Genomic DNA, 23465 nt, shown 5'->3' on the forward strand with positions numbered 1-23465 from the left:
CTTGTGGGGTAGTGAGTCCTGTTGGGCTAGGAATCCTCTTTTGAACCTCACAGGCCCTGGAATGAAGAGATGCTGGATGCAGCTTGCAGGCTGATTCTGGATGAAGTCTCCCTCCCAGGCTCAGCCCCAGGTGGGAGGGTGGAGTTCAAGAGGACCCTCATTGTCAGCTTCCTGTTCAAGTTCTACCTGGAAGTGTCACAGATTTTGAAGGGGATGGTAAGTGGAACTGACCACATGTTCACTTTCCCAGGCCTGGGGGCCTCTGAGAATGCCCAAAGCAGAAAAGGCAACAACCCCTGCCAAAAAGCTATCGAATAGAGTAGAAAAGACAACCCACATCAGAAACTCACGGGCTTGCAGGGCATATGGCAGGCCATCTGTTGATGGGGTGTGTGCTTGGGGAAAAATTGCAAGTCAAGCACAGAGTTGTGTGGGATCTGATTTAGCACCACTCACTTATTTTTCTGACCTGTTGTGTGTCTCGATGGTGTTCAGAGAACTTGTTACTGGTTTGAACATATTTTCCCTCAGAAAAGCATTTTGGTTTTCTTCTCTGGGTTCAACTTTGTTTCTCTCACTTGTAAGATGGTGATGGAAGCCTCTCCATAAGGTTACTGAGAAATGGATTATCATAGGAAAAGGCTTCCTATGTTCCCTAATACTTCAGAGAACCATGGTGAAGACTGCCTAATAATCATAGTAGTAATCATCCGGGCATTCTTGCATCTGGTCTCCCTTATGACAAACAATTAAAGTTTACAAGACTGTTGACTAGGAAGGACACAACAAAAAAATCTTTATTTCAGAATAAATTTGCTATACCCAAAGGGAACTTGAACCATGTTGATCACATTAATCCTCAACAAGCCCGGCTAACAGGTAAGACAAAGAGTGACAGTTTAATGAAAGATAAGATCACTGTGCTTTTCCTTGAAATTATTAGCATTGTTCATGGCTTCTGATCTAGTTTGGTCTGGTGGCAAGACCAAACTAGATCAGAAGCCATGAACAATCCTCATGTGGTATAGAAATTAGTATGTATGATAAAAAAATAAGTATGTGTGATCATAAAAAAGTATGATCACTTTAAATTAAAGACATGGAGTTCTCTCTTATCATTGCTTCTGCAGGTATCTTCTCATTATACATGAGTAGAACAAAAAACCAGAACAGTCATATCAAAGTTTTCAGAATAGAAGCTTGAAATCATATATAAGTGACTTATTGTCACCAGGTTATCCAAAGAGAGAAAATAAAGCCAACTCCTTCAATTAATAGTAAACTAATATAATTTATTGGATGAATCAAATGATATAAATTACAACTTCCATCTTATAGTCTTTTACCTTCAATTCAATTTCCTCTGTTAATATTGCTCTACTATTCAAAATAATAGGCTTTGTTGGCTTTAATTTTCTCTTAAAAATTTTATATTGTAAAAAATAGCCATTAGGTGATACAGATGAACTTACTTGCAAAACAGAAATGGAGATACACAAACTTATGGGTACAGAGAGGGGAAGGGAAAGTGGGATGAATTGGGAGATGGGGATTGACATATACCCACTACTATGTATAAAATGGATAACTAATGAGAACCCACTGTATAGCATAGAAAACACTACTCAGTGCTCTGTGATGACCTGTAAGGGAAGGAAAACCAAAAAAGACGAGATTTCTGAATATGCATAGATGATTCACTTTGCTGTACAATAGAAACTAACACAACGTTATAAAGAAGTATACTCCCAAAAAATTAATTTAAAAAATAACAGAAAAAAGAACCATTAGGTGCACTGTTTAAAATCGTGTGTAAGGATCAAATGACCCAGGTTTACTCAACTCTAGGAATTGTTCCTCCTAGGGCCCTAGAATGCTTCCTGCTGGGAGATTGTGGCAGAGAGGCAGCCCCAGCATCTTCCCTCCTTCCTGGTTGCCCAGGGGATACAGAACAGAGTTTGATACTCATTAGCAATGGTGCACCTTTGCTCTGACCTTTTCCTGGTTTAAATCCTCTCTTCTTTTCCAATTATTTACTTAGCTTCTACCTTCCTGTTTTATTGGTTTGTAAGTCCTCAAATCATTTAGGAAGGCACGTGAAAGAATCCTAAGAAACATAAAGATATTGGGAGTAAGTGATCTACTGTACTCACTTAGCTCTTCATAAAACATTGTCCTATGAATGGATCTTCCAAAGGTGTGTCCTGGAGGTCAGGGAGAACCCTGCTTGTACTTCCAGGATTCTGAATTAGGCAAGTACTTAAAAAAGATTACACTTCACAGCAGAGCTAAGAACCATGCTAGCCTCTCTCCCAAGACCATTCTGGCATATTTTAAATATCTACAATGGTTCTACTTTTCAGGACCTTGTTCACTATCCTAGCCTTGCAAGCAAATATGAGAGTGCTTTAGAAGATCTTCATTCCAGACATTACTGGAGTACATTAAAGTACCAGGTTAGTGACTTTTTTTTTCTTTTTTTTTTTAAATTCAAAAGACCCAGGCTAAAACTTCTTCACGTGGACATCCCACTTACCTCTCAGTGATTCTCATGACTTTTTAGCCTGAACTCCCCTTCTGGTGAAACTACAGCCTACTTAGTGTTGATTAAAACTTCAAAATCAGTGAAGTATTGTGATTAATAATTAAGCTAGCAATGGTTATTTTTTTAAATGTCTGTTTTGAACTTGAAGAGTTCAAATGTGTTTTTGTTCTGTGGTTTTGTACCACTGGTATGAACAAGCTGCCTAGTCTGCCACATGCCCTTGCCCTTGGCCCTGTATCAGGGCCGTGGGCTGCTTTGATTTTATTCACAGAGCCCTTGGAGGCTGATGAAAATGCAGTAATGCTTTTCGAACGAGCTTCTGGTTTATTTTGTTTGAATGTGGTGATACTTTGTTCTCCCAGTCTCCCTTCTCCAAGTGTTTTCTCTGTGAATTAGAGTTTTAGAGCTGAATCAAGCATAAGTTCTAAGAGTTAATTTCAGGCTCTCCTAATGAATGCTTTTAGAACAGAATTTCTCATAACCTTCAAATGGAATTTTCAGCTACAATGTCATAAGAGTATCGCCTGAAGTCATCCTATTGGTCAGCTATTCTTTACCTATTGGTAAAGAAACTTTACCTTGAGGGTTTTATTAAGTGAAGAACATGAAAAGGCTTTTAAAAGATTCTTTTTAAATAGATTCAGTTCATTGGGTCTATCATTGGACTTAGTTATAAAACTTTGCAGTATGTTGTAATGAACAATGAAGTTGATGTATACCTCTTCAGTTTTTAGGTTCAATATGTTCAAAAGTCAAATACACCAAACTCCATTGAAAGTGTTGAAAGTGATCATTTTGAAAGTCAAAAATAGCTTCCCTTTTCCCAGTGTAAAATACTGCAATGTTTGGCTTATAAATACCTTAACATTGCCTTGACCATGGAATAAACTTCAACAACCACAGGAAAAACAACAAATGAATGGGCTTTTAAATCATTCAGAGAAAAGTGATAATCTTCACGTAGCTTGTTATTATAGATTGCAAGACCAAGTTTTGGAAGTAGTGTATTTCTCACACAGATGTTTTGATTTTGTTTTTGTTTTTTCTAGGTTTTCACACATACAAATACCCACTTTGCTAGAGAAACTTCAGCACTCATGACCAGCACTTTTTTTTCTCCAAATCAGAGATCACCTGTTAGAGGTGACAGTGTTCTTTGCTCCATGGTGTCTTTAGCTGTATAACAAGCACAAGCAAGTAATCAAATACATACTCTTTCATTAGTAGAGTCATTACAACTGGCTTTAAAAAAACTGTTACATCTTAACCAATTTCATATTTATATAATATGGTCATATTGCCTGAATATGTAAAATGTTCTCTCATTTTCCCCCTTCCTCTACATTTGTGACCTACTAGAGTCGGATATGACTGAGCGTCTTCACTTTCACTTTTCACTTTCCTGCATTGGAGAAGGAAATGGCAACCCACTCCAGTGTTCTTGCCTGGAGAATCCCAGGGATGGGGGAGCCTCGTGGGCTGCTGTCTATGGGGTTGCACACGAGTCGGACACGACTGAAGTGACTTAGCAGCCACCTTTAGTTAATGGTACTTAGGCCAAGTTCTAAATTATTTTTATTCATAATCTTCTGCTTTCCAGTTTATATAAAGTCAGGATGAACCCACACACACACACAAAAGCTCAGCTAATACTAATTTTTTGTGCCTTGTATTGTAGTAACTACGAAACTGAAGTTTACATTTAAGTGAAACAAATATGGACTTTAAAACAATAAATGTTAATCAGTAAAAGTATATTTTGCTGTAAAACAGTACATTTTATATGAAATAGGAATAAGTTCAGAGCATCCAGGGCTTCCCATTCTAGGGCACTAGTGGAAAAGAATCCACCTGCCAATGAAGGAGACTCAGGAAATGTGAGTTTCAATCCCTGGGTAGGGAAGATCCCCTGGAGAAGGGAATAGCAACCCACTCCAGGATTCTTGCCTGGAAAATCCCATGGACAGAAGAGCTTGGAGGGCTACCATCCCTGGGGTCACAAAGAGTCAGACAAGACTGAGCACACATACACCACTCTAGGTGATAGCGAACATCTCATTTATTGTCAATATGCAACGTGTAAGCTTTCTCAACTGCACACTCTGGGACTCAAATACGAAAGTATATACTTTTAGAAAATTTCCCATGCGTGCGTGTGAGTTGCTTCAGTCATGTCTGCCTCTTTGGACCCTACAGACTATAGCCCGCCAGACTCCTCTGTCCATGGGATTCTCCAGGCAAGCGTACTGGAATGGGTTGCCATGCCCTTCTCCAGGGGATCTTCCCAACCCAGGGACTGAACCCTCATCACTTCCGTCTCCTGCATTGGCAGGCAGGTTGTCTACCACTAGCGCCACCCGCCTTAAATGATACTGATTTAGAAACAGCTTCCATGGCTTCTTTTCCCCCCAGGAAAGGTCTTGACCAGTAGGTGTTCTGTTGGCGACTGTTCTGTCTTCCCTCCTGCCATGTGCTGCAATCACTGTGAGCCTCATCTCAGAGAGAGTCCCTGCCCCAACCAGGCTTGGGGTGACCCTGTGAACAGCAGTGTAGGGCAGCAGGTGGGATGGGGAAGAGAGGCCTTTAGTTCCTTTAGCTCTCTCTGGGCCTCACCTTGGCTGACCAGCCTTGGGCCCAAGTCTTCTCGAGCAAAGGCTCTGCGCATCTGGCCTCAGCCCTGGTGCCGGATGAAAGACTGATCCAATGAAGTGTGGATGGGACGGCTCAGCACTGCATCACAGGGCAAACTCCAGGCCTCAGAGCTGCCTTCTCCTTTCAGAGAGTAGCCTTTAGATGGTGGCTGCTTGACTGGCAATTTTCCTGGAGTTTCCACCTCCCACAGTTCCATCAGCAACACCTGTGGCAACTTTAGCCTTGCCCCTAGTCTCTGAACTTGTTCTATTGTTGCTGCTGTTTAGTTGCTCAGTCGTGTCCGACTCTTTTCTGACCCCATGAACTGTAGCACTCCAGGCTTCTTCTGTCCATGGGATTTCCCAGGCAAGAATACTGGAGTGAATTGCCATTTTCTTTTCCAGGGCATCATCCCTACCCAGGGATCGAACCTAGGTCTCCTGCAATGCAGGTGGATTCTTTACCACTGAGCCACTAGGGAATGTCTCTTAATTCTTCTTTCTTCATACCTCCAATTTTCTTCTTCCAATAAGCAACCAAGAAAGCTAACAATTCTCTCATATTTGAAATACTGGAGGAGATGTTGTATTTCTTAATTTCATTTTGGTTAATGAAACTCATGTAAGGTATTTATGATAGCACAAGGTATTTATAAAGTACAAGGTATTTATAAAGCCAGTGGCAAGACATTTTACTCCATGGATCTCTAAGAAATAGTAACATTAATGAATCATTACTCAAAATGCAGCTTTCTATGTCTTCATTCTTTATCAGGATTGTCTAAATGATGAGTCTTAGCATTGGTAAGACTTCCTCACTCAAAATAGAAAATAAGAAAAGCTCTTGTGATTGAATGCACTTGATATTTTCTACAACCATGGTAATTAGGCTTTTCTGCAAATAGTACACGTGACATGCCTAGCTACAAGAGTCAGATAATTTTGATAATGAAAGTTAAGGATATACATGATCGTTTGTAAAAAGATGTTATTTTATATAACCAAGAAGAAAGATTTACATTCATTTACTTACACAAATAGAACCTGTGTTAAAGATATTTGTGGTCTATATTCAAAATACTGGGGGAAAAAAATAAGAACAACACCATGGCTGCACATCCCAGTTTGCCTACTGAATGACTGAAATAAGTTTACTGTCCTGGTGTTATTAATAGTGATGTTTTTATTTTCAGAAGTGTTCTGGCTTGAATGTAAATTATGTAGAGTTGTGCATAATATGATTATAAAAATGATGTGTTGGTTATCGATTAAACAGAATGCAGACCTAAAGCAGCTTTCTCAAGACCCAATTGGCCATCCCATCATGCACCTGTCTGGTATTAAGCATGCCACGGGCGAAGCCATCTACTGTGACGACATGCCTGTGGTGGACCGGGAACTGTTCTTGACTTTTGTAACAAGTTCAAGAGCTCATGCTAAGATTGTGTAAGTGATAAAGTTTTTATCCAACAAACAATAATGATTGCTTTTGGGGGATAAGTCATGTTAGTGAAAAGTAACTGTCTGAAGAGGATAAGCTATTTGTTGGCAATGTCCAATGTAGATTTGAAGTGAAATGGGGTTGAAGTGTAGGATTTACTACAATTTGTCCCTCCATAGAAAAACTTCATTGTCCCAGAAATTCTTTCTCGATTGTGTGGCATAGAACTATTTTAAGGTTTGGGGGCATATCTTCCCTCTCTTGTGTCTTATTCTCTGATGGCACATTCTCCATGGCCTGCAGGCTGTGGGGCTCCTCTGAGTAGCTCTGTTCTGTGTGTTCTTGTCTAGGTCTATCGATGTCTCTGCAGCTCTCAGCCTGCCTGGGGTGGTAGACATCCTGACTGGGGAACATCTTCCAGGCATCAACACCACCTTTGGCTTTTTAACTGACGCTGATCAACTTCTGTCAACAGATGAGGTACTGCATTTTTGCTTTCTGTTTTAAAGGTAACTTCCTCAGGGACTTCCCTACTGGTCCGGTGATTAAAACTCCAAGTCTCCATTGTAGGGCGTGTGAGTTCAGCCCCTTACCGGGAACCTAAGATTCCACTTGCCTCTCGGTGTGGCCAAAAAAAAAAAAAGTAACTTCCTCAGTTATTGGCACTTCATATTTTCTTAAAGATAGCATTGAATTTGGCACATCGTAAAGGATTCCAATATTCTTTGAATGCTTATTATAAATCACTATACTTTAATAGTGAATTAGTTCAAAAACATTCATATTCCACATAAGTAAGGAAGTTGGCTAGTTATATAAAAGACACTTGAGTGTTTTATATTTTTTCCTAATGGTGGTAAGATCATGTGCTGCTTTCATACTCAGGAAAGGATAAATGAGAGGAGAATAATGAGAACTTTTATTTGCTGATCCTTTCCCTGAGAATCCTTGCTATGGTTCCAGTCTCGGTGTGTCCAGCATCCAAGTTCAAGTGATATCCCCACTATGAAGCCTTTCCTATCCTTTAACCCAGGAGTTCTCTCCCTGTCTGAACTCACCCTGACTCATTCATTCATACACTGTGTATTCAACAGGCATCTTTTAAGTGAGCACCTGATGCAGGTGAGCAAGACCCGTGTGGTCCTTGTCCTCGCAGAACTTAAGGAGAAGGCAAAGTGAACCTATATTTACACTTTCTACCCTGTACTGAGCTTATTTATTTCAATGTCTTATCTATTTCCCCTGGTAAATGTCTGGAGTGAGAGCCCACGTCTGATTCATCTGTAGATTTCACGCTGCTTCCTGCAAAGCAGGGTAAATAAGCAGAGGAACAGTGATAGCACTATTACCACCTGAAAGTTTCAAAGGATAAAAAACATTGACTACTGTATCTGAAGTCATGAGGAAATGCAGCCAGGGCAGTGTCCAGAAGGTTTTCTGCTTAACTTCCATTCAGTGTTCACCCAAAAGAGCTTCATCATTTGAAAGAGTCTCTGCCGCTGGCTCTCGCTAGGAGGCTTAGTTGATAAAAATGAAAGTTTGGTGACTGAGTGTCTGAAGTCAAGGTTGCACTCTCCCAAGGCAGGGCTGTGTGGTCCTGGAAGACGATGAGAACTATGGCTTTGCATAAATGTTAACTAGACAAGCAAAGCCATCTTGGGCCACACGATAGCACAACTCCCTGAGGTGTGGGGACACTGACTTTGAGCATCTCAGGGGCGTGCTTGTGTACCAGGTCATGCGGCAAACCCTGTGTATGTGGAGAGCAGAGAGCAGAGCCATTGTGAATGATTGTCTCTGTTAGTTTCATCCCGATTTTAACATTTGTCCTTATCATGCTATATCTTTAAAAAATCATTTCATGGCAGAAATGTTAAACACACACAAAAATAGAGGAGAGTACAATGAATCCCCATAAACCCATCATCCAGCTTCAACAATGATTAACATCTGCAATTCTTGTTTCATTCATCTACCCACTGACCCCACCCACCTACACCCAACAAATACATGTGTGTGTGTGTGTGTGCATGCGCCTGTGCCTGGATTTAACTCTTTTTTACCACCATTTTTATCTGGTGATAAAACTACTATATGCTTACTGTAGAAAAGTCCTAATAATCTAATGTCAATCTGAAAAATGAGTGATTATGTTTTGATTTGGATCACAATAAAAGGTGGGAAAGAGAGTCCAGTGGTCCTATGACTTCTTCCAGTCCTGACTATTTCACTTTTCTAGAGCCTTGGTTTTGTGTTTCCCCATTGACTTTCTGCCCTGGTCCCTGGGTGAACTCCTTAGGCCATCTGTGTACCCCACCTGCAGGTGAAATGGTGACTGCTTCCAACTCACTCGTGGCTCCTACAATCATGTCTCTCCCTGAAAAAGCCTGTGCTCCCCAGTTCAGGGCAGAGACCACTGTCCCCTCCCTCCTTCCTCTCTGGCTGAGATGGTCTTGACCTTCTGGTCCTTCCTGTCATGAAGGCAGAAGCCTCCTCTCAGAATGGTCCCATTTGCAGTGTGGCAGCCCCAGGTCAAGCCGTGGGACTGACTCTCCTAGGCCAGATCCTCAGATCCTCAAAGCCTGAGTCTGCTCTACGTGAGGCAGCATCACACCAGTCCCTCTTCAGCCTCTGCTGCCAATGATGGAGCAAGAAGTCCTCACTCTCCCAGTGCAGAGACTTCCCAGAGGTCAGCAGGCCAACTCTGACAAATTGACTTCTCTATAGAAGCCTTCCTTAACCATGGCACTGCGGTGAAGTCCCCTGTGTGTCTAGCTCTGTGCTGGCAGGAGGAGGAAGATGAACAGAAGGAAAGGACCTGCTGCCTGCCCTCCTTGGAACTAGAAGTCTATTCTGTATTGCAGGTGTCTTGTGTGGGTCAGCTTGTCTGCGCCGTGATAGCCGATTCCGAGGTCCAGGCAAAGCGAGCTGCTCAGCAAGTGAAGATTGTCTACCAAGATTTGGAGCCAGTGATCCTAACCATTGAGGTAATGAGTTCAAGGGTGGGGCCAGAGGAGCACATTTAAGTGGTGTATCATTTAAAATGCCAGAAACAGGAAAAAAAATCTGACTCAAAGTGGCTTCCAAAACACAGGGGCTTTGTTTTTCCTCAAACTCTATCACTATTAGCAAGAAAGCTGGTCTTCCGAATCTCCTCCTTGCTCCCCATGGTCCGGGCTTTATCTCCTGTGGTCATAGGATGGCAGAGAGAACACCACCAACTCCGCACCCCACCAGTCCTGGGACCCAGCATCATCAGGCATTTAGGTCACATGTCCCTCTCTGGATTCATGATAGGCAAAAGCTGTTGGTTACTGCTGGAGGGTCAGATTTCCTTGAGGTTCATGGGCTGTATGGGGAGTGATGGAGACCTCAACAGAAATCTGGGCACTGTTTGGAAGGGGCAGGTGGAAAGAATGCCACATGGGCACCCAGCAATGTCCAGGAGAGGGGGCACACCCAGGGCTCCATATCCACCTTCACCGGGACTCTTTTAGGTACATAGTGAAAACCAACAAGAAGCTCCACGAAGCATATACTGTGACCCTAGTTTTAGATCTTTTAATGCATATCTTAAGTAAGTATGAGAAACAGATCCTATGATGCCTACAGCTATTTTGGCAACTTGAACAAATTGGGGAACTGCATTTCCTATCCTGTTTCTTAAAAAATTTTTTGAAATTTATAAAGGTTTTAAGACTCATCTCCATGAAATGATATGAGTATTCTTCTGCATATATTTCATTGGTTCTTATAATTTACGAAGTAATAAAAGCATGAAAGTTGGGAAAACAGCATGAGTAGATTAGATTCAGCACATAGAGACCGAATGTAATCTGGGAATACAATATTATCTCCACGACATAATGAATAAATTGTTCTCTAGGTGACTAGCATGCTCTGAGGCAGAAAATAAGGAAATGAGTTGGCCAAGATTAGTGTCTCCAGGGGAACTTGGCCTGGGGTATATTTCCTATCATGCTGCTTTATGCCAAGGAACATAGAGTTGGTTTCTGGACAGTGTCCTCAGTGTTTTGAAATTTAAAAAGAATCGTGTCAAGGAAACAAAAATAAAAAAGTTTAGTTGGAGTCAAAGAGTGATTAGGCTTTCCAAATTTTCCTGGCTAGTTTCCAATTCATTCTGTTTCCATCTTAATTGCTGACTTTATACATTCCTTCCCCAACATTTTGTTTTAGAGTTTGAATTCTTAGTAAGAATTTATTTGTGTAATATTTTATCAAAAATTTTGTTTATAATTCTTTGCCAAATTCCAGTGACTAAGTATTTTCCCTGCCCCACACTCTGCTTTCCAGCCAAATAAAATTCCAAAAGCAAACAGACACCACTCTCTTTCCACCCCACCCCCCCCCCCTCCACCCCTAACTTGGACCAGCATAGCTCGAATTGTCTGCTAAAGAATCTCAATATCAAATACCAAGCTTTGACATCGTGGAGAAGAAATACCTCATGTTTCTATCAAAGGTTAAGCTCTCCAAGATCAATCAACTAGATCAAGAAGAGTTAATCAAAGTGGATAGCAAGGAAATATGCCTTGTTCCTTGCATATTACAGTTCTTTTGTCACTTTCCTGACCAAGAAATATTCAGGAAATTATCTCTGAGTTACTCAAAGAGCGAGCAGCAAAAGGCTAAACTCAAAGGAAAAAAAAAACTGGATGTATGAAACTTAATTTCTGTTTTGAACCTGGAATATCTGAGTCTTAGATTAATAAGAGATCATAGGCTTTGTTATACAGCAGACACTAATACAACGTTGTAAAGCAATTATACTCCAATTAAAAAAAATAAAATCATATGAATTGACTCCAGTAGGAAATGTGTTATCAATTCAAATAGGATAAAAATAAATGGATCTCCATCACTATCACTCATGTGTAACCTAGCTTATGCTTTTTTGAATTTTTAATAGCTTAAGTGGGGAAATGCTATCAAAACTATTGGCCCCAAGAGTCAGGCTGATAACCATGGTGAGAAAGCTGTGCTCCCAACCAGAATCTCTTGTCAATTGTCACAGTCAACAGCGTGACCATAGCTAACACCCAGAGCTCTCTATGTGACTACCTGGTTCCAAACAGGTTTCCTACATAAGTCACTAAACGCTCACAACAATCCTGTGAGGTAAAAGCTGTTATTATCCCCATTCTGATGCAGAAACTGAAAGGCTGAGTTACCCAAAGTCACACAGTTAATCAACAGTAGAAGCAATCAACAAACACTCTATCAAAGACCCTGGGCCTCGTGGTAGTAGAAACAAACCAACCCACTTTTTGAATGGAGGAAATGGCAGGATCACAACAGCATATCCATAAGGTATATTAATAGGTCTAGACACTTACTGTTGGCCAAAGGGAACCAAAGTTTGGAGAATCCCTAGCTGCCACCAGGCTGGAATTTCATAGATGGACAATAATCTATTGTAGAAATACTCCCAGGAGCTGACATGTCACATTTGCCAAGGACCAAGGGATTACAGCAAGATGAATTCCCAAAGATAGGTAGGAAAACCAACCTAGAGTTTTTAGCTACACCCCTGATAATGTGTACTTACTATTATAGTCCTTCACTAGGCACCCAAGGGAAGCCATTAGGAACCAGTATATAAGTGGATTTGTGGTACCCACTCTAGACTTGGAATCTTACTTCCAGGGCTGGAAGTCCCAAGTGCAAATGCTGGACTCATTCCCCCAAAGGAGAAGCTTGGGACCGGTAGTCAAGGCCATCATGTCCTTATCACTAGAGTGTCTTCAGATAGCATTAACAGAACATTTGTTATATACCATGTAAGCTCATTCATGCCTCATTTCATTTTATTCTTTTCACAACCCTATTGGAACTGTGTGTACAACTCTACCTTCATTTACCAATGAGGCTCAAAGAGGTGAAGTGATAGACCCACAGTCAAATAGCTAGTACATCAGAAGATGGACACAACTCCAACTGGGTCCAGAGCCCAAGATCTGAGTCCCCGTGCCTTGTTACCCTGGCTGCATAACATGGGCTGTGGAATGAAGAGAATAATTGGCCTGGAAACAGTTCCACCACTTGGTGCTAGGTGTTTTCTAAGCAGTTTTTGTTTTTTGTTTTTTAATTCAATGAGGACATTTCCATTTGCTCCATGGAGAGTCTCTCTGCAGCATGGTTCTTAAACCAGCTCATGGGGTCCTGATGAGGGTGCATGTGATGCCAGAGCAAGAGAAGCACTGCCCAGACTCAGATGATCCAGCACCATATGTGGCTGCTGCTGTGGGGCTGATGGGGGGCTCACTTTTCTGTTCTTCTTCTAGGAAGCTATACAAAACAAGTCCTTCTTTGAGCCAGAGAGGAAACTGGAGTATGGAAATGTGGATGAAGCATTTAAAATGGTGGATCAAATTCTTGAAGGTAAAACTATCTTTAACAAATGATGAGAGAGGAAGCAGTCCTGGATCTCCCTTGCCATGGCTCCAGGTGTTAGTTATACAGTTGGTGTCTGTTTTCCCAAAGGTCAGGAAACTGAGGCTCAGAGTGGTTAAGGAGCAGGACCACAGTCATGTTAGACAGCAGCCACTACTGCTGCTACTAGTCATGTTAGACAGCAGGCACCATGAAGCATTGCGGATTGATAGCTTTTGTAAGGATTTCCAAAGTCCATGTTTCTTTCTCTGTCATCCTTTCTGATTTCTCCTTCACCCCTCTCCATCTCTGCTTTCTCCTTCCTTTCCTCTCTCCCTCCTTGTCTCCTTCCCCTACTTCCTTGCAGACTTCCTTTTGTTACATACGCTGCTGCTAAGCCGCTTCAGTCGTGTCCGACTCTGTGCGACCCCATAGATGGCCTCCCACCAGGCTCCCCCGTTCCTGGGATTCTCCAGGCAAGAACACTGGAGTGGGTTGCCATTTCCTTCTCCAATGCATGAAAGTGAAAAGTGAAAGTGAAGTTGCTCAGTCATGTCCAACTCTTAGCAGCCTCATGGACTGCAGCCTACCAGGCTCCTCTGTCCAGGGGTTTTTCCAGGCAAGAGTACTGGAGTGGGGTGCCATTTCCTCTTGGAAAATAGTTGACTTGAGCTTTCCAACAAAATTCTTGTAACTTTTTGTTTTGAAATAGTTTTAAATTTCAGGAAAGTTGCAGAAACATTAGAGAAACTCCTAATTATCCTTTACTCAGATTCCCCAATAAACATTTCACTACGCCTGCTTCATTGTCCTGTATGTGTGTGTATATCTCTCTGCCTCTGTCTCTGCCTGTCTGTCTCTGTATGTATGTATATTCCTGTGCCCCTTGGAATTCTGGAGTTGGAAGATCCAGGGCAGCCTAGGAATCTGTTTTTCATAAATTTTAACAGTGCTCTAGGTGATTCTTAGGATTAGTAATCTGGCAAACACTCAATGGTGAGTTTATTTTGTGGGAGAGAAGGAAGGAGCATTTCTGCACAGAGAGGCCATGGTGAGAGTATCTTAGAAATACTGATCGTCCACTTGCTCCGTAATATGTCCATGCACTATTTGTTCCATAATATGTTTCTGTGTGAGAATTCGATTATTGTGTTTGTCCTTGACGTATTATTTAATTATTTCATTTAGTTAGGTAAGTTTTTCAATCTATCTCTTTCTTGAATTTTAAGTTGCCCATACCCTATAGAGCCCAGCAGTAAAGAATCCACCTTAATGCAGGATACATGGGTCTGATCCTTGGGTCGAAAAGATCCCTAGAGAAGGAAATGGCAACCCACTCCAGTGTTCTTGCCTGGGAAATCCCATGGGCAGAGGAGCCTGGCAGGCCACAGACTATAGGGTCACAAAGAGTCGGACATGACTTAGCAACTGAATGACAGCACAATACCTTATTGATAAGTATAAAAGTGAACAGGAAGCTGTAAAATGGACTTAAGTTTTCATTCTCTTGATTCAGAGGGATTTTATTCTTACTCTCCAATTGTCGTTTTGATGAAGAATTTATGACTACTTGTTTCAGTGAGAGATAACTGGAGATACTAATCATGATGGTACTGAATCTGCCCCTTAGGAAAACAGATGCCCCCAGAAAAAAGAATATTTAAAAGATTAAATATGTTGAGCATCACATCAAGTCATGAACTGTGTTCTTGAAGGGAATGATACCATTGTTGACTTTTACCAACTGTGAAGATATATGTCTCAGCCTTACTCACTGGCTGTGTCATAGCCCTTGTTGTTGTTTAGTGGCTCAGTCGTGTCCGACTCTTGGCGACTCCGTGGACTGTAGCCCACCAGGCTCCTCTGTCCATGGGATTTCCCAGGCAAGAATGCTGAAGTGGGTTGCCATTTCCTTCTCCAGAGGATCTTCACAACCCAGGAATCAAACCCACATCCTAGAGGGACTTTAAAGAATTTGGTTTACAAATGAGCTCACTAAGGCTGGAGAGACATGATGTTGACCAGGAATCAAATGTATCTAAGTTTCTTACCTCTGAAGTTAGCGTTCTCTCCTCTACGTTATGCTGCTTCTCACTCATCTCTGTGAAACCCTATTAGCTGGGTTGGGCTTTACACTGAGAGAGTGGATAACAATCTCCATAGCAGGATTTGCAGGAGAACTCTGAAGCTAAAATGATCTTCCCCATACCCTGTCCTATTGGGCAGAGTACGGAGAGACTCCTTCATATCTTAACGGCTTTTCGTCTTTAAGGAACTCATTAAAATGTAAATACGCCTGAAGGAATCACTCCTAAGCCCATCCTGGGATAACATTTTATCTCAGGGATTAGTTGAACAAATTGGTTTTCAGCCTAGAGAGTTGTGAGCCACACTGTAGAGTGAGGAGAGGGCACCGTGGGTCCAGGGCTGTGGGGTGGGCAGCACAATGTAACAGGGTCTTAGAATATTGCCCACCTGATGGGTTTAAGCAGAAACAACTCTGTCTAATATTTTTTAGCTCTGTACTTTTTAAACTTAACCACATTCATTCTGTGTGGATAGGTGGAATCACTAATATTGTATATCATGGATTTGATCCTACTGACAAATGGGTTTTTGATGTACACTTTTGATAAAAACTTCAATTGAAACTGAGATCCGGGTTCTTGACCTTGTAACCTTTATATGTTATTAAAGAAGTAGAATCTACTTATTCTTCTGTACTCTCTTTACTCAGATTTCGGATAAGATAGGAAGTCCAGATTCTCATATAAAAGATTTTCTTGGGAATCCCTCTCAAATAATTTACAAATCACTCTTATTGCATACATTTTTTTTTTTTCTTTTTTTTTTTTTCTCTAATTTTATTTTATTTTTAAACTTTACATAATTGTATTAGTTTTGCCAAATATCAAAATGAATCCGCCACAGTGCATACATTTTTAATTTGTAAAAGTTCTGCTTTCCACCTAACATGATGACCGACACAGTTGTATTGTTTTTTTTTTTTTACTTCTGTTTTTTATTTTTTGCCCTGTTTTCCAATGGATTACACTTCTTAGAATTCTATTTTTACTTATGTATAGTGGTTTGAGTGTATCTCTTTGTGAATTTTTTTTTTGTGGTAGTTCTAGATGTTAAATTTATAGTATATTTGGTAGTGACACTTCATAAGTTTTATTAAATTATAAAAACCCTACCTCCCTTTATCCCTTTACTGTCCCATATTTATAATATGCATGCATGCTAAGTCACTTCAATTGTGTCTGACTTGTGCCTTCCAGAGTCGTCTGCTATTTCTTTTACTATGTATAATGTCCAGGATAGTTAGCTGCACTTACAAGAAAGAACAGAGAGAAGTACATCTACTCCATCTTGTCTTGGACTTCTCCTTGCCATAGTATTTTACTCTGGAAAGTCACACATTCATCCCTAGGACTTTGTGACTTACTGTATTGGCTGATTCTGGTGTATTTTCCTCTAACAGGTGAAATACACATGGGAGGTCAAGAACACTTTTATATGGAAACCCAGAGCATGCTGGTTGTTCCCAAAGGAGAAGATCGAGAAATCGATGTCTACGTGTCTGCTCAGTTTCCTAAATACATACAGGTAAGGTGGGGCCACATGGAGGGGATGTGGCCAAGTGGTTTCTGCCAACAAGATACAACAAGAACAATTAGAGGTTAAAATGTCATTTTAGAAACCAAAGGAGTTTAGAGTACTAATAGCCATATCCTTTTGGTGTTAAGATCCATACACCTTTACAACTTTTAAGGTATTATGAAAGCAGTGATCTTCTCTTTGTGGACCTGTAACTTTGCAACCAGCAGGTCTCTTTTGCTATACTCTTGGCACTGTTAAGACTACAAAAGAAATGATGACACTAGTCAACACAGCTGTATTATATATGTGAAAGTTGTTAAGCGATAGATCCTAACAGCTCTTGTCACAATGAGAAATTTTTTTCTTTTAACTGTATCTATATGAGATGATGGATATTATCTAAACCTACCATGGTGATCAATATATGTAAATCAAGCCATCATGCTGTACACTTTAAACTTATACAGTGATGTATGTCAATTCATTTCAGTTGTGTCCAGCTCTTTGTGACCCCATGAACCACAGCACGCCAGGTGTCCCTGTCCATCACCAACTCCTGGAGTTTACCCAAACTCATGTCCATTAAGTCAGTGATGCCATCCAGCCATCTCATCCTCTGTCATCCCCTTTTCCTCCTGCCCTCAATCTTGCTTAATAAAACTAAAAAAAAAAAAAATTTGACAAAGAAAAGTCTGCCCTCCAAAACCTGTAGTCACCTAATTCACATGAAGCAATTAGGAAAGTATTGAGCAGAATACAGCCAAGTACTAAATCACCTAAGTCAGAATTTACAGAAGAGGGAGAATTAAGAGAATGGAGGTTTGTGAAGCCCTAGAATGATCTGGGAAATTCCATGAAGATGAAGTCTTAAGTCTGGATTTACAGTGAAAATGAAGTTTGTCTATAGGTGGTGAGGAAAGAGGCCGTTTCCAGGCAGTTCCACACCAAGATCAAATGCCACTCATTCGTTCATTCATCCATTCATTCATCCCTTTGGCAAACCCTTTTTGCCTGTGTCCTATAGACCAGGCAGTGTGCGTGTAAAGAGGGAAGAATAGTACAGACTGCCTATGCTGGCATGGAAGATGTGCCTAGGGTGGCTAGTTTAAGCATCAGGGTGAAAGTGAGGGGAATTGACACTGGGGTCTTGATTCAGTAGGTCACAAGGAGCCAGTGTCATTACCAGAGCAAGTGGGAATGTGGAGAATGAGGCCTCTGAGAAGGGCTGGGTGAATTCCATTTCAGTCCTGTTCTGATCTTCACTCCTTGAGTGACCTTAGGCTTATCACCTCAGTCTTCTTGGACTCCCCGCCTACACCAGCCTGGCACTCTGTGACTACCAAGAGGCCTGGGATGGGGAGGTGGTGGGAAGGAGGCTCAGGAGGGAGGGGATATATATTTATATTTTATATATATATATATATATATATATGTATGACCAATTTGCACTGTACGGCAAAAACCAACACAATATTGTAAAGCAATTATCCTCCAATTAAAAAAAAAAGTAAAATGAAAAAGACTTAATGACCTCAGACATTAGCATGGCAAGGAAGAACAAGACCTAGATCCAGGGAAGACCTGCTAGCCAACTTCATCCAAATGAGAAGTGAGGGATGCTCATTCTCCAGTAGAGACAGTGATGTGCAGGGAAAAGACCCAGTCTGAGAAAGGCTTGGAAGACCATAAAATCTCACTGCTGCAGGAAACATATCTCTAGGAGTCAGTCTGAAAAGGATACCTTACATGTAGTTCATGAAGGAAAAAAAATTTTTTTTACTTTTATCATCACAAAAATATCTCATTGATATTGAAAGGACTTTTTTTTTTTCTTTGCTGAGTGCATGCTCAGTCGTGTCTGACTCTTTGTGACCCGTGACCCCTTGGACTCTAGTCCCCTAGGCTCCTCTGTCCAAGGGATTTTCCAGGCAAGAATACTGGAGTGGCTTGCCATTTCCTACTCCAGGGGATCTACCGGGCCCAAGGGTCGAACCAGCATCTTTTGCAATTCCTACATTTGGCAGACAGTCTCTATACTGCTGTGCCATCTGAGAATTCCGTTGAAAGGACTATGTAATATAAATGATAATTTTGGCACTGTCATTACAGCCAAATACTACTGAGATCAGCCTGGATGCATGCTTAGGTTTTTGGAAATCATCCCATTATTTAGTATAGCCACAGAGTTTGTGTATCACATACATTAAGCAATCAAAACGTGTAAGACTGACCCACTCCCTTGCTGCATAGGAGTTAGATTAATGAAAACTGTTATCATTCACAGGACATAACTGCTTCAGTCTTGAAGGTCTCAGCTAACAAAGTCATGTGTCACGTAAAGCGTGTTGGTGGAGCCTTTGGGGGAAAGGTGACAAAAACTGGCGTCCTGGCAGCCATCACCGCATTTGCTGCAAACAAGTAAGTGGAGAGAATCTGTTCGAGAGACTTAAAATCAAATGAGGTCATGTTGAATATTCTCAACATTGTGGAATCTCAACACTTAGGAATAATCTGAGTCAAGGTTATTTAAAATAACATATAATATACGAATGCACAAATTGCTGGCTTATTATGACTTCTTTATTTTACATTCTCAAGCTACATAGTATAAAAACAAAAATGAGGATAAGTTACTGAAAAGAATAAAAACCACAGTTAAAAAATGTGCCTGGAGAGTAGACAGAAGCAGATCCTGAAAAAATGAGATTACTTCTCCTTAGCACCTGTATATATATATAAATGTATAACTTATGCAGATGAGTTCAACCTTTTGCAATAGATATTTGTATTGATCTGTGTATCTATATATATTGATATATAGATATATCTCAAAAGGTTCATATACACATATAATTAGATATAAAATGCATCTCAAAATGTGTGTATATATATTCCCTTAATTTAAATGAGTGTTCTGCTTTTTTTATGCTTTCATGTTTGCTCGTCACTTCAGTCGTGTCCAGCTCTTTGCAACCCCATGGACTGTAGCCCTCCAGGCTCCTCTGTCCATGGCATTCTCCAGGCAAGAATACTGGAGTGGGATCTTCCCCACCCAGGGATGGAAGCCTCATCTCCCTTGGCTCCTGCATTGCAGGCAGATTCTTTACTGCTGAGCCACCAAGGAAGCCCCTTTGTTATGCTTACATTTATTTATAGTACCGTTTTCCCTTAAGGGTGTCAACACATAACCAGAGAAAATTGTCTTTGGAGCAGGCACATGAAGAAGGCTGAATTTCTTTGCTAAGTAATATAGGTCAATTCTTCTGTCCCATGACACACGAAGACTTTGATTCCAGACCTGCCCTGTCAGGGAGTACTTGGCAGTCAGACACCTCCTGAATTCCTCCATTTGTTCAGTTCAGTTCAGTCTCTCAGTTGTGTCCGACTCTGCGACTCTATGGACTGCACCACATGAGGCTTCCCTGTCCATCACCAAATCCCGGAGCCTACTCAAACTCATGTCCATTGCGTCGGTGATGTCATCCAACCATCTTATCCTCTGTCGTCTCCTTCCCCTCCTGCCTTCAATCCTTCCCAGCATCAGGGTCTTTTCCACTGAGTTAGTTCTTTGCATCAGGTGACCAAAGTATTGAAGTTTCAGCTTCAGCATCAGTCCTTCCAATGAATATTCAGGACTGATCTCCTTTAGGATGGACTGGGTGGATCTCCTTGCAGTCCAAGGAACTCTCAAGAGTCTTCTCCAACACCACAGTTCAGAAGCATCAATTCTTTGGTGCTCAGATTTCTTTATAGTCCAACTCTCACAACCATACATGATTACTGGAAAAACCATAGCTTTGACTAGACAGACTTTGTTGGCAAAGTAATATTTCTGCTTTTTAATATGCTGTCTAGGTTGGTCATAGTTTTTCTTCCAAGGAGCAAGCATCTTTCAATTTCATGGCTGCAGTCACCATCTGCTGTGATTTTGGAGGCCAAAAAAATAGTCTGTCACTGTTTCCATTGTTTCCCCATCTATTTGCCAAGAAGTGATGGGACCCAGATGCCATGCCTCCATTTGTAACCATCTCTAATGTGGCCCTGGGACTGTTTGCCCATCGCGGAGGTTGTCGTCACAGTGGGAAACCACTCCAAAGCAATACCCTAGAGCCCCTCCCATGAGTAGTGATTGCCAGGCGCCGTTCCCTGACCCAGAGGAGGGGAAGCCATGGTGTCTGCCTGAGAATCGCACAGCTGGGCTCAGGGGGGTCACTCTGTTTTCTGTGATGTGTGTGGCTTGCACTCGGGCTCCCATTAGGAGTTCCATAAACACTGGATAATTCCAATTTGGTAAAAGAGTTTGCTTCTCCTGATTCTTTTTCTTCTGTGTTAGGCATGGTCGTCCAGTCCGCTGCATTCTGGAACGAGGAGAAGACATATTAATAACTGGAGGCCGCCACCCTTACCTTGGAAAGTATAAAGTGAGTTGAGGTGGGGGTGGGGGGCTTTATGTTGAAATATAACATTGCAGAAAGGCAGAGGGCAGCATCTGGCTACTCTCTAATGGGGATTAACAAGGAGCAAATCAACAAACTGTGCTTCAACTTTCTCTTCCTCGTGCTCACTATTACTGGCTGGTTCAGTGAAGCTTTTCTGCTTTGCCCAAAGATGTCAGTTTGTAAAAAAATTACTAGCTGGTAATTGACTGCTATAGAGTGCAAAACTGGAAACATAGGAGTATGTACATGCTTCCATGAAAGTAACTGATAATCACACTATTCCCACATTTTTATATGTGGGAGGTAAAAATAGAGTAATTTCCATAACAGTAATGTTATGGTAAAGAATGGTAAAGATTCTGCCTGCAATGCAGGAGACCCGGGTTCAGTCCCTTGGAGAAGGGAATGGCTACACACTCCCGTATTCTTGTCTGGAGAATTCCGTGGACAGAGGAGCCTGGCAGGCTACAGTCCATGGGTTCTTAATGAGCCGAACACAACTGAACGACTAACACACTTTTCATTTTGGTTAAACTCTGTCCCAGAAATTCCTAATTCTTAGAAAAATTTCCATAGCAGAAAATAAGTATTCTTTTGCTTCATAAAAATAAGTTTACTTGTCAGAGTGGGCTAACTGAAAACTCCTAGGGACTTAGACCTTTTTTGTGTTAATTATTGCTCAAGTAACAGCCCAGTGCAATCATTGGAGGGTGGGAGTAAGGCGAGAAGAGAGAACTCTGCTGCTCATTCATAGACTCAGTCATTTTTTATCTAACAACACCACCATCATCCCCTCAGATTTAAATCTACTAAATTAAATAAAATTTAAAATTCAGTTCCACAGTTGCATTAACTGTATTTCAAGTGCTCAGAAACCACCTATGGCTAGTGGCTGCCATATTGGACACGTAGATAGAGAACACTGCCATCGTCACAGGAAGTTCCATCAGGTAGCACTGATCTAAATACTCTTTGTCTTCCCCTGGCTTTTCAGCAAAGGATGGAAGACAAGGGAAAGGAAGAGAGGGGGAACAGAAGCATCATATGGGAGATGTTTTAAGCACCAGGCCTGGAAGAGTTGGTCCTTTCCTTAATCAACACATTAATGGCCAGAACTTTGCCACCTACCTGCAAGGGAGGATGGGAAATGTAGTCTTCCAGTGTGTCCAGGATGAAAGACAGCAGGATTTGTTAAACACATTGCATCATTTCTATCACAACTAGTACCTGTTAGAAGGTAATGAATGGATCTTTTTCAACTTATATTCACCCTAAGCTATATTTTGAATTTGGTTTAGTTCAATTGAAATTAATTGAGGAAAACTTTGTCCTAAAGGAGATATCATTTTAGTAGTTGAGGGAGAAATAAGACTTATACATATGAAATCATTATGAAAGCATAATAATCTCATGTTAAAACTATGGGGAGAGATGAGTATGGGCTGGAGTGTATACAGGATACTTCTTAGAGAAGGTGAAATATAAATGACCTTTAAGAATGGGTGGGCAGAAAGAAGTTGTACCAGGTGGTGGGACAGTAGCAGCATAAAAGCAGAGGTGAGTTACATGTGGCATGATTATTAGGAACAGGAGTAAGGGGAGAAGGGGAATCAGAACCCCAGAGTGCTTACTGAAAAGTAGTAGAAAGTAAGATGAGTTGGGTTAGGTGATAACAGTTTCAGAGTGACCTGAGAATCCCAGGATGCAGGTTTAAACTTGATCTCATAAAGATTGAGACTGAGTAGATCCTTGACCAGTCAAGTGTCATAGCCAAACATGAGCGTTTTGGGGGGGGGAAATATGATGGCACTGGGCAGGATGGCTTAGGGAGGCAAGAGGATGAAGGCAGGCAGACCACCAGGAGGCAACTGATGTGTTCAGACATGAAGCAGTTGGGGTCTGAGCTGTGACAGTAAGATGTGGAAAGAGATGGGTCCCAGAGCTATTAGGGTATAAAATAAAATAGAATTTGGTGACAGACTTAGCAAAATATAATGGAGAAAAACAACCACAAGCATGACTCAGAGGTTTCTAGAAGAAAGAGCCAAGTTGGAGGAGGAAACAGTCTAGAGGGACAGTGATGAGTTTATTTGTATATTTCAGAAAGAAGTGACCATGGGATATTGTTGTGGGAATGTCCTTCATCGATATGGGACTCTACTGAAAAGACTGGATTATAATTATAGAAACTGTCAGCATAGTGGTGATTAAGACCATGAGAAAATGGTCTAATGGAGGGTGGTGTGAGGATAGGAGATGATATTAATAGTATTTATAATAATATTAGTAGTCATTTATATTTAGGAATGGAGAAGGCAATGGCACCCCACTCGAGTACTCTTGCCTGGAAAATCCCATGGATGGAGGAGCCTGGTAGGCTGCAGTCCATGGGGTCGCTAGGAGTTGGGCAC

At 41.3% G+C, this 23465-nt stretch overlaps 1 protein-coding gene across 1 annotated transcript in view; it reads left to right on the forward strand.

The window, feature by feature from the left end:
* Window positions 1-23465, forward strand: part of AOX1 (aldehyde oxidase 1) — a 72141-nt gene that overhangs the window by 25970 nt on the left and 22706 nt on the right. The window contains exons 15-23 of the mRNA XM_010860939.1: window positions 54-216; window positions 2364-2456; window positions 6452-6621; window positions 6967-7096; window positions 9481-9603; window positions 12922-13018; window positions 16497-16621; window positions 18900-19033; window positions 20949-21036. Of these exons, the coding sequence (XP_010859241.1) occupies window positions 54-216; window positions 2364-2456; window positions 6452-6621; window positions 6967-7096; window positions 9481-9603; window positions 12922-13018; window positions 16497-16621; window positions 18900-19033; window positions 20949-21036 (1123 nt within the window). The remainder of the gene's footprint in view (window positions 1-53; window positions 217-2363; window positions 2457-6451; window positions 6622-6966; window positions 7097-9480; window positions 9604-12921; window positions 13019-16496; window positions 16622-18899; window positions 19034-20948; window positions 21037-23465) is intronic.

The sequence above is a fragment of the Bison bison genome, unplaced genomic scaffold (genome assembly GCF_000754665.1).
Source record: "Bison bison bison isolate TAMUID 2011002044 unplaced genomic scaffold, Bison_UMD1.0 scf7180017864471, whole genome shotgun sequence".
NCBI classification, from domain to species: Eukaryota; Metazoa; Chordata; class Mammalia; order Artiodactyla; family Bovidae; genus Bison; species Bison bison.